The following is an 11,038-nucleotide window of genomic DNA, read 5'->3' as shown; positions in this document are numbered from 1 at the left end:
TTTTTGTAAGAAACGCATGCAAATGATAACAAAGAAATGTTTCAGATTGTGAAAGAAAATAGATTGATTATTTTCTCTTGTAGTTTTCCTTCATGTCACACCAATCAGGAAAATATTTGAGTAAAGTTTCTTTTTTTGAAAATATTTGTCTCGGTTTTTTTTTTTTCATATTTTCTAGTTAATACGTAGAACTTTACCAGCCTTAGCAGAGAATCCTAGCTGTTGTTCTGCACTTTAACTAGACAGGGCAAGGAAGCAAAATAAACGATCCAACAGTTAAAAACATCATTCGACTTTGTAAACGTAATGACGAGTTTGACAACGTTACCCCTGTTTTTAACTGTAAAACTCGTGAAACCAGCAGAGTAGGAAGGGTGGAATCGTCCCAAAGAGTCGACGACTGTTTTGATAAAGACTGCTTGCAAGGGAAGTAAAAGATTTCAAAGATTCCTTTACTCATCTGGTAGTCGTTACACGCTTTTCCACGCAAAAGAACAAAACACCATTATTGGGTATGTTTTTTTCTTTTTCATTTTCTAGCAAAAAATAAATTTGGATTCTTTACTGTTCTCCTAATGCTTGTTGCGTTGTTCAATGTGCATGAACCAACAAAAAAAACTCATCGCCAAAAATTATTTAGATCCAACGGTTTTGTTTAAATGCACCGAATTCGAATGAAAAGAAACAAAAAAGTTGGAAGCTTGTCGTGCATTTCAAGCAATAAATTGAGCTTCTCATTTGCTGCAACAGAAAGTTCTTTCACTGGGGAAATGGTTTCTTTGTGGTTAGTTGCTTTAATGGACACTTTCATTTAATCCCATTGAATTTTCTTAGGCTTTGTCATAAACCCAAATCATCGAAAGCCCAAGTCCAATTTTTCTTATAAGCACGACTTTCGATAATTTCACTTTTTGACATTTAGGTACCGGTAACATGGATCCACTATGGCAAAACAATGATTATATTATATATATATATATATATATAGATATATATTTACTGCAGATAACAGGATTTTCATTTTTCAGTGAACTGGAATCTACTGGTTTTCTACTTTCCTGGAACATTGAGTTGGTAATGTGATGAAGAGTGGAGGGTGTTGGTAGGTGTACAAGTGAAATGGAGAGTGGTGTAGGAGGCAACAGCAATGAGAGACATGGAGTGTTTAAGGGTGACTCCTGGTTTAGCCAGTTCAGGAATGGCTCCAATCCTTGGATGGCTAGATATGTCTATGCATTGATCTTTCTAGTTTCAAATTTGCTGGCTTGGGCTGTCCGAGATTATGGCCGGATCACCTTCCCAGAAATGGAAAGTAAGATTGCTTGTTTGCTTCGACATTGTATTCCTATGGTATATGTATCCTATGGTATATGTATCACGAGACATGCATTTTGCATCATCAGCTACTTCATAGTTCATATCCAACTTATTGGGTCCCATTGATAATTGTTAATCAGCATGTTTGTGGTTGCAGAGCTGAAGAATTGCCAAGGTGGCCGTGGTTGCTTGGGTGCAGAAGGAGTCCTGCGTGTGAGCTTGGGATGCTTTGTATCCTTAAGTCATAATGGTGGATTTTATTTATTTGTTGATAAAAGATGACATTTCTGAGCTCAGCTATTAGATTTAGAATGTCAAATACCACAATGCTGAACAGGATCACGCTCGGTTGCAACAATGAGGAGGCCAAGTTAAGAAGATCAAGTCCCAGCAAATCAAATAAATATCCTGGTATATAGCATATGCACATCAACCAGAATATTTATTTGATTTCTTAGGACTTGATGTTGGTCTCTTGATTTTGCAATTGAATGTGATACTTTACCCTCTCTTCTCAAACGGTTTAGCTGAAGAAGAAAAAATGAGGAGCAAACATCCAGAAGTTCTCTGCTGGGATGGAAATGAACTTCACAACTGAATAAGAATGATTCAAATTTCTCATAAAAGATAAGCTTTTCGAAAAAGAAATAAGTAAAAAACATGAATGGAGATTATATCTGTTTTGGTCTACCTGATAAATTTCCAGATCTTGCTTGCTTAATGTTTATGAATGATGTTGAGTTTCGGAGAAAGAAACCTAAAGTGCCTATTAAAGTTAGAAATATAATCATGTCAAAACATGACACTAAGGAGTATAGAATTTCAGTTTAATGGTGAATGTTAAGAAAATTTTTGAAGTTAAGACACATAATTGCTAATTTGTCCAGACAACTACCTGTAAAAAAGATGAGGTTTAACCTAACTACATATGGAATTCACATTGTTGTGCCTCTTGATACACACTGAGAAATTTACCTGCATTTGATCCATTCCAAAGCATAACATGTAAGCTTGGTTTCTACATAGTTCAGTTGTTTCACTTTTATTTTTTATTATTTTTTTTTCCATTGCATTATTCCTTAATTTTTATTTTAGGCATTCTATTTTGTAATGTTTCTGTCAACTGCTGGTACCAAAAGGATGTACAATTGCAGAGACTCATGGCATTCTGGATGGTGGTCTGCAAAGATTGGCCTTTGGATTGCCTTGACAATTACCTCCTTTTTGGTTCCTACTTTCATCATACAGATATACGGTTCGTGTTTTTTTCTCTAAAAATCTTCCACCATTATTTCTTTTTCACCCTTTTTTAATAATTAATCCACATCAGGATCAGTTATTATTTTGCTGTAATTTACATTGATCAAAGCTCTGATACATTGTGTTTTTCTTTTTTCTTTTTTTGGCAGGGGAGATTGCGCATTTTGGTGCCGGGTACGGGGTATCATTGATTCCTGTTATAAATTCCTCTATATAAAACATGTACAATCTTATTGGAATAGTCTGTTTGGGAAGTTGAAGATGCTTCCTGATTTATTCTTCTGTCAATCTTATTGTTTTAAGGACTTCTTTGCATATCCTTTTCAGGATCTTTCTCCTAGTTCAACTAGTAAGCGTAATCAGTTTCATTAAATGGCTGAACGATTGCTGTCAGTCTGATAAAATTGCAGAAAGATGGTAAGACTCTTCCCTTGGTAGAACTGATGCTGAGCCTTAGATAATAATGAGTTTTAATCCTGTTCTTATTAGATAAACTTCGAAAGTAAAAAGCTTCCTCTTCATATTGCTAAAGGGATATTCTGGGAAAATTCATAAAAGCATCTCATAATGTCTTGCTTTTAGGGAGTGGAAACAATTGTCTTGAAAGTCAAACAATAAGACAACCAATATGATTTTGCTTTTGGCCTTTACACATATTTGCATTTCTTATATAAATCATCTGTAATTGCACACATTGTTGTAAACTGATTGATCTCTCACCCACTGAAAAGAATGAATATTCTTATCAATAACAACTAGTAAGAATTAATGGCCATTAAAGTTTTATCCTGAAAATTAGAGCAAATTCCTAAGTCTGAATTCGTTCTTTATTTCATGTTTTATGTTGCACTAATCGCAGAAATAAGAGTTCATGATTGGTCTGAGTTCAAGATATGAGCTGATCAGAACTGTTTCTGAAAAAAAAAAATACTAGAACTATATGTTATGTGCTCTGTTAAATCACATAATTGAGTCTCTGTAATGTTATTGCCTGAAAGATTGTTCGAAATTGTAGAGCCATTTTCTTTGAATCAGATCTGTCCCGCATTTGCACAATTATTTGTTGAGGAACACATATGTGATATTTACCACAATTGTTCAAAGAAAGCTAGCACATATGTTGGCAATGTAAACCTCTGTTTCTGTGGCATTCAAAGAAATTTAGTTTTTTACTCTTCGATAAGTATATGGGTACCAATGCTGATGAAAATTTACTTCTGCTGCAGCCACATCCATGTGATGTTACTTGCAACTGCCGCATATGTTATATGCATAGTGGGGATCATCATGATGTACATCTGGTATGCACCCGAACCATCCTGTCTCCTCAACATTTTCTTCATCACATGGACACTTGTGCTTCTGCATCTCATGACCAGTGTTTCCCTCCACCCCAAAGTATGCTCTGGTCACTCCTGGCTTTTCACTTCTTAAATCCTATAACCTGATTTTAACGAATGCATGATTTCTTCCTGAAACAGGTGAATTCTGTCTTCTTGACTCCTGGCCTCATGGGACTTTATGTGGTATTCATCTGTTGGTGTGCCATTCGAAGGCATGATTCCTTAGCTTTTGGGAACATAATTAATTAGTTTTAGAAATTTCAGAGTGCATTCATTAACATTTCAATTTTTGTGGTTGTAAACTGCAACCTCTGAAACCATTTTTCACTCACGAATCAAGTATCAATTGGGGTTGTGGTGATTTACGGATAAGGACCTAAGGAACAGGCCCCTTGAGTTCTGTGACCACCCCAAGTAAGTAAAAAATATATAGTCTTCCAGCCTTCTGTGCCAATATGGCTGGTTGAAGTAATGTATCTATTGCTAAAGTGACGAAGATAAAGTACCTGTGTTCATTAGTTCAAATTGGATACATTAGCCTTTAAATCTCTTGAGTTTGAGAGAACTAGCAGTTTGTTCTAAGTAGTTTATTGAATTTTAACTTTATTACTTCTATGCGTTTTCAGTGAACCAGCAGGGGAAAGTTGCAACAGGAAGGCAGAAGCTTCCAACAAAACAGACTGGCTGACTATCATAGTAATATCTCATTCTTTCGAAATCTCTTAAAAATTTTTGAACCAAGTATTGATGACTGCTAATCTAACTATTGCATCTTAACCACTTACACCCCATAAGGAAAGAAGTGCTTGTATTTTCTCCATCTAAGGACCATAAAGATGAATATTCAAAAAGGTTTTATGATATTTGATAAATAACAAGTCATTGTAAAGTTTTTGCTTTCACAGTTTCAATTACCACAAACGCAAGCATGATGATTAATCTCTTATGCTTTCAGAGCTTCGTTGTTGCACTACTGGCTATGGTAATTGCCACATTTTCTACCGGTGTTGATTCTCAATGCTTTCAGGTTTGTTCCACTAGCTTCATAAATGTTTAGTAGTTATCTCCCTTTGCCATGAGAATGCATCTCACAACAGCTGCAGATCAGGAAAAAGGAAGCACCTGCTGAAGATGCAGTACCATATGGTTACGGTTTCTTCCACTTCGTTTTTGCCACTGGAGCAATGTACTTCGCAATGCTATTGATTGGCTGGAACACACATCATACTATTAAAAGGTATGTCCCCTGCTGTGCCATATTATTTTTGTCACTATTGCTTCATGCATTTCAAGGTTGGTTTATAACGAACTTTGGATATTTATTTGCTAGTTAAGTAAATAGGAATATGCATTTATGAGATTCTAGCAAACTGTGTCTTTCGAAATTACTTCTTAGAAACATCTCAAGCGGATATTCTTCAGTGATTGGCAAGTAATACAGAAACTTAAAGCATCTGTGGAAAGCTGAGAGCAAAGAGTTCCATTATTCTTTTGCAGATGGACAATCGACGTTGGTTGGACCAGTACTTGGGTCAGGATCGTGAATGAATGGCTAGCCGTCTGCGTTTACTGTAAGTACTTAATTAGAGCTACAATTGACATGAAACTTATCCTCATATTGCCAGGGCTATTGTCAAACATATAGGTTTCCTTTTCTCCGAAAATACAATGAAAAAACAAGATCCTCCCTTGACTTTCAGATGCTTTAATGATGATTAAAGACTAGCATAGGAGATTGGCTGATGAGGCTTACTATTCAAACAATAAGATAAGGTTATTTTCTTGCAGTGTGGATGCTGGTGGCTCCTGTTATATTGGGGTGCGGACGAACAACTGAACCTGCATGAAAAGCTTTTGGAAAGGGTGTTGAAATTCATTTTGCAGTTGCTCCAAACCATTTGCTGTCACATAAATGTCATCAGTCTACTTTGCAGATACAAGGACTTGAAGCATGGTAGCATTGCTTATAATTGACTAGAGCTGGAGCAACACCAAACATCCAAATTCTTTTGCCTAGCTGAAGGAAAATTGAGGCTCAACCCTCCTCTGTCTCAGCTAAAAGGGAGAATAGGGAAATTACACAGTATGTTGAAATTTGTCAAGAAGAATGCCAATTAATATTTGTAAATACACAATTGAAGGAAGATAGTTTTCAGAAAAGAAAAAGTTTCAAACCCTTGGAAATTTACATTTTTGGTGGCCTACTCTCCCTACAAAAATAAATGGTTCTATAGGGAATTTACTTGCCTCCTTCGCCCAATTTTAACCATGGGCTTTTCGGTACAGTCCAAGGTTGCAGAATTCCAAATGCAAAAATTCAAGTGCAAAATTGTAATTTCATCTGACCTATCATTTTCTATTACTATTGTTTTTCAATAATTGAAAAAGGAAAATCCGAATGGGTAAGTTTGAACATTGGACTTCAGAGTTCATCCAAGACACCAGAAAGTTCTTCATACACTTTTAATGCAGGAAGCCATTTACCGTTTGATTGTGACCGACAGACAGTGCCATCTGCCAGGTGGTAACCATATATTTTATACACACATATATATATATATATATAATGAATGTGGATGACAGTTTACTGACAATTCATCTGCTACTTCACTTTGATGTGACCAGATTTAGGCAACCACCAGTCCTTGTCATTTTTATAATTAAATTCCAATTCTTTGTGATATGGAAAATAAATTTCATTAAATGAAGGCCTAAAATGTCACGTGCTTTAAAGATTATCTGAATAATCTGAATTGCGTCGATGAGGCTGCGGGTGTAGATATCACAAATTCTTCAAATAATCTCAATATTCAATAATATTACATTACAAAGTTACAAACTGTGACCAACTTCACAAATTTTCACGTGCTCTGAAGAGGTGAACCGGATCGTCATTGAGAGACTGCAAAATCAGACGACACTAAGGGGAAAATAGAAGGTAAAGAAAGGGGAGGGTGGAAATGATACAATTTTCAGGCAACACACAGATCACTCCATGGAAATTACGGTAAACATCATATCTGCACAACAAGAAAAGAAAGAAAAACCTAGATCCCCCAGATGCTTTATCCGTAGTAACCTTGTGAATCCCAGCTTGCAACTCGTTGGCTTGCTCTCTCTCTGTCTCTCTGTGCGAGCATCAAGCTAATTATCTATGGCCAGTATGGATATCAGATCCTTGTATGCGGAACCGAACAACGGAAAATTTATAATAGGGCTTGGATCATTCTAACAAAAACCAAAACTTTCCACCCATCAATTTAACAGGTAGCAACAAGAGGATGCTTAACCAGACATGGGGTCCGTGATGCTTTGTTATTTATATTCAGCCGAATGGGTTGCCGCCAACAGAAGAGAATGGCTGTGGGGTAGTCGGTGCTGAGAATCTACCAGCCACCTGTTGATCCGCATTTACAAAACCAAAAGATGCCTCACTACCAATGCCGATTTGATGGCTGCAACGCGAAGAATAACTCGGATTAGGAACATAAATAAACCTATAAAGAACTTAAAAAGTTATGGTAATCAACAGCAGCAGACACAGATGGTTAACCAAGACCAAGCCAGACCATGAAACATAACAAAACTTTTCAACAAAAAATGGCCATTACATGGGCTTGTGGAGTAGCATCAGGAAACATTCCAATTCAGATAGGGATAAGTGTCCGACATGAACACTTGTCAAGACAGCCTGAGCATCCATGAAAACTCCAAGTAATTTTACTCTCTCTCTCTCTCTCCATCTCCCTCTCCCTCTCTCTCTTCTTCTTCATTTTCCCCTTTTACAATGCTTGAATGGTTGAACTTAATCCTTAAGAACTGAGAAGTAATTACCTGGAGGGTGGCAAGTTACTGGGTAACTGTGCTCCGATGTACGCCCCTGTAAATTTTTAAAAAATTGAGCACACTAAAGTCACAAAATAAAGAGATACAAAAAAAAGGGGGAATAAAAAGGCTTTACTTGGCGGCACTGCTGATGCGTAAGGCAGTAACTGGGATGGCATCCCTGATGCATAAGGTAAAGCCTGACGTGGCATCCATGCTGATGATGGAGTACCAAGGCTAGAAGCGCGTACTAAACCAGAAGCAGGAGGTACATTTGGCATGGCACCTTGTAAGGAAGCCATTGAAGGGAACTGCACCACAAGCAACACAAAAAAGAAGATTGCAGAAAAGTTAAATGTGCAACTCCTGGATAAGTTCAACGACTGGTGGCTTTGCATTGGGATTTCCAAAAATGAAAGTAGGTTGGTAAGTATGGTTATTGGGTGAATTTCCTGGCATCTCCAAACCCAACAAGCAAAATTGCACTTGTGGTGTTTGTCATCTTCAAGATTGTCAACCAGAAAATCCAGTTTAGACAGTTACAATCCACAAAGTCAAATCAACACCCAAGTTTCCTCCCAGGCACAGCCAAAACAGTCAAACATCGCATCAAGACACTTAAATAATACCCTTGGTTTCTTTTTTTGGGTACAATAAAGAATACCCTTGTTCTCTCTCTCTCTCTCTCTCTCTATATATATATATATATATATATATATGTGTGTGTGTGTGTGATGTGTGTGTGTGTGTGTGTGTGTGTGTGTGTATATATATCACCTAAAATTTAGAGAGTCTTAAATTCTATGCAAACACAGAAAACAAGCACACCAGCATCATAACTCGCCATAATGTTATCACAGAATCCTTACCACAATAAGACTAAGTCAGTGCCACAAGCATTGAAATAGTTGTAAAGAAGTGAATAACATACTGTTTGATTTTGAACTGGAGGTGCTTCACCACCAAGATCAAATGGGTTTACTGACTTTGATGATTGTGGAAAAGCAGACATTGGCTGTAACAACAGATTGCATGCAGAACTATAAGTGAGTCATCAAGTAACCAGATATGCAGTAATGGAAAATAGAATTAACTCATGAACCTAATTGTTGCGAGATGTAATCGTTACCACTGCAGTACTATATTGCATAGTGAACCCCATACCACGGGGTGGGCCAGTTTGCCACCCTGCTGCAGGTGTAGGATATGTTGGATAGGTTGCAGTAAAAAAATCCTGTCAAGAACAAGTTAACACAATAAATATTCCTCACAACACAAAACTGCTATGTCCTTGGTTTAAAAGGGAAATTACCGCAGGTAGTTCTTTTCTTCCACTTGCTTTTGTTTCTATAGATGGAGGCTGTGATGCACCAGTAGAAGTAAAAACCAGCACTGATTGTGAGACAGCTTGAGGCGTTTGTGCAGCAGGTGCACTGAAATGCCCCTGCATATGCTGGGAAGGAACAAAATTCCATGGCTGCCAAAAAAGTGCAACACAAACTTAGGTGAAGAAAGACTCAATTATCCATAAAAAACCACAAAATGTAAGAATACTAGAAAATGCAGCCCACCTGACTGGTTGAAGCTCCATCAACTGGTGGCATAAATTGTTGGGCAGTAGACTGACTGCTGGCTGCAGAGAAAAAAGAAGTCTGTTGATGCTGCACATTAGGCCATTGTCCAGCATTATTTACACTGGCCTGGGAACTACCACTGGTGACAGGCATTATAGGAGTTAATCCAGGAGCAGCTGCCAAAGCACCAGTAGGAGGCAATGTTGACAAATTGCTAACTGGTGCAACTGCAGAAGCACCAGCACCAACGGGTATCTGCCCTGTGAATGCAACATTGGGATTACCACCAAGAGGTGCTACACTCATGTTGACCACAGGAGCAGGTATCTGACCACCAACAATGGTAGATGGTCCTGATATATGACCAGGGACAGATGCTGGCACCGACAATTGAGAAAGAACAGAGTCCAGGGTGTTCATGTTTGAAGGGGCCTGAGAAACTATTGTCTGAGGGGCAAAATCGAACGAGGCCCAGTTGTTGTCATTGGTAGAACTTGTTGGCTGCACAACGGATTGAGTCACTGTTGTTCGTTGTGTCTGAGTAACTGCCTGAGCTGCTGCAGGCTCAGGATCAGCATCAAAATCAATTAAGCTGACAGTCGTTTCCAATTTGACTTCTGCTGGATTCCCGCTGGTAGATCCCAAGCTGCTGGAAGATGCAGTTCTCTGCTATAGAAGTAATACTACAGTCAATCCATTCTTTATCCAAATAAAAGTAGAGCACAAATAAAGACAGGCAGCAAAAGATCTTTTTTCTTCACCCAATAATGAAAAATTGAATGAATCTTAATACATGGCCATGCAAAGTTCTAGATTGATGATATTTGAACAGCAATAAAAGTGCATCCATTTTGGTGATAAATTTCACCCAAGTTATACCTATATACCACTTAAAAAGCACATGAATTCACACATGACCAGCCAAAAGAGACCTAAACATGCAAGATAATTAACCACAAAATAAATGCAAATAAGATGTCATGGAAGGACAACCCTGCTATGCTTTTATTTCCAGTACAAGTTTCTTTAACTTGAAGGTATAAATTAACATGCCAAACATTGTAAAAGCGTTAAAAAGCACAGTACCATGATATCATAATCAAATTGATCATAACTCAAAAAATTACCATTACTAGTGGCATGGAATGCCAATCACTATGGCTAGAATAGAGTCACTCCCTACACAAAGTAACTAGTAGTTCCAATAAAAGGTTGTCAACTAATGAAAATCAGATACCATAGTTGGAATCCCAACAGGATAAGAACTATCAAGAACATCTAAAAGTAGGACATATACTCTGACTACAATTACAGAACAAGAGGAGAAAAAGTAAATTTGAAAAGAATGAGAACCACGCCAATATTATGGCAAAAGGCATCACATCAAAACTATAGCTTTTGCAGAGAATTCAAAAGGGCATAATGATAAGACATAAATAAATTACATTTATGGGGGAGGGAACAGGGAAAGCTCATCTTTTTGCGGAATCTAAAAAGCACAAAAAACGAGAAAAGATTTGCGAACATTGCAAAATAAACCAAAGCAAAACCCTGAATCCGAACATTAAACTATGGTTACCAAGCACATAGCAGAAACTACCTGTGTCTGAGGGACATCAACAGTTCTGCTGCCATTTGCCTTTGGAGGTTCACTTATACGAAGTGGTATCACATTCTCACCCAAAATTTCTCTAACAGGGCGAACTACTGGGGGACTGG

The 11,038-nt window shown here is 37.6% G+C and overlaps 2 protein-coding genes across 6 annotated transcripts in view; one reads left to right on the top strand and one right to left on the bottom strand.

The window, feature by feature from the left end:
• The window catches only part of LOC110410657 (Serinc-domain containing serine and sphingolipid biosynthesis protein), a 7,139-nt gene extending 879 nt beyond the window's left edge, over positions 1-6,260 (top strand). Inside the window, exons 2-15 of one of the 5 annotated variants that reach the window (XM_021420475.2) lie at positions 365-512; positions 641-784; positions 1,029-1,312; positions 1,475-1,548; positions 2,413-2,572; positions 2,727-2,751; positions 2,905-2,994; positions 3,804-3,975; positions 4,059-4,132; positions 4,547-4,616; positions 4,876-4,947; positions 5,018-5,157; positions 5,418-5,491; positions 5,709-6,260. In XM_021420475.2, coding sequence (XP_021276150.1) covers positions 1,120-1,312; positions 1,475-1,548; positions 2,413-2,572; positions 2,727-2,751; positions 2,905-2,994; positions 3,804-3,975; positions 4,059-4,132; positions 4,547-4,616; positions 4,876-4,947; positions 5,018-5,157; positions 5,418-5,491; positions 5,709-5,767 — 1,203 coding nt within the window. In that variant the 5' untranslated portion in view covers positions 365-512; positions 641-784; positions 1,029-1,119 and the 3' untranslated portion in view covers positions 5,768-6,260. Of the gene's footprint in view, positions 1-361; positions 513-640; positions 785-1,028; positions 1,313-1,474; positions 1,549-2,412; positions 2,573-2,726; positions 2,752-2,904; positions 2,995-3,803; positions 3,976-4,058; positions 4,133-4,546; positions 4,617-4,875; positions 4,948-5,017; positions 5,158-5,417; positions 5,492-5,708 lie in introns of all 5 variants that reach the window. The other 4 variants (XM_021420472.2, XM_021420474.2, XM_021420476.2 and 1 more) reach the window with 4 other exon arrangements.
• Positions 6,261-6,707: 447 nt separating this feature from the next.
• Positions 6,708-11,038, bottom strand: part of NIG (NSP (nuclear shuttle protein)-interacting GTPase) — a 9,275-nt gene continuing 4,944 nt past the window's right edge. The window contains exons 8-15 of the mRNA XM_089782575.1: positions 10,920-11,034; positions 9,317-9,985; positions 9,058-9,222; positions 8,875-8,979; positions 8,677-8,760; positions 7,882-8,056; positions 7,755-7,800; positions 6,708-7,375 (exon numbers count right to left, since the gene is read on the bottom strand). Coding sequence (XP_089638701.1) covers positions 7,246-7,375; positions 7,755-7,800; positions 7,882-8,056; positions 8,677-8,760; positions 8,875-8,979; positions 9,058-9,222; positions 9,317-9,985; positions 10,920-11,034 — 1,489 coding nt within the window. The 3' untranslated portion in view covers positions 6,708-7,245. The remainder of the gene's footprint in view (positions 7,376-7,754; positions 7,801-7,881; positions 8,057-8,676; positions 8,761-8,874; positions 8,980-9,057; positions 9,223-9,316; positions 9,986-10,919; positions 11,035-11,038) is intronic.

The sequence above is a fragment of the Theobroma umbraticum genome, unplaced genomic scaffold (genome assembly GCF_002168275.2).
Source record: "Theobroma umbraticum cultivar Fairchild unplaced genomic scaffold, ASM216827v3 scaffold_56.0, whole genome shotgun sequence".
Classification (NCBI taxonomy): domain Eukaryota; kingdom Viridiplantae; phylum Streptophyta; class Magnoliopsida; order Malvales; family Malvaceae; genus Theobroma; species Theobroma umbraticum.
The sequence above is the reverse complement of the archived record's forward strand: the minus strand, read 5'-3'. Positions and strand labels throughout refer to the sequence as shown.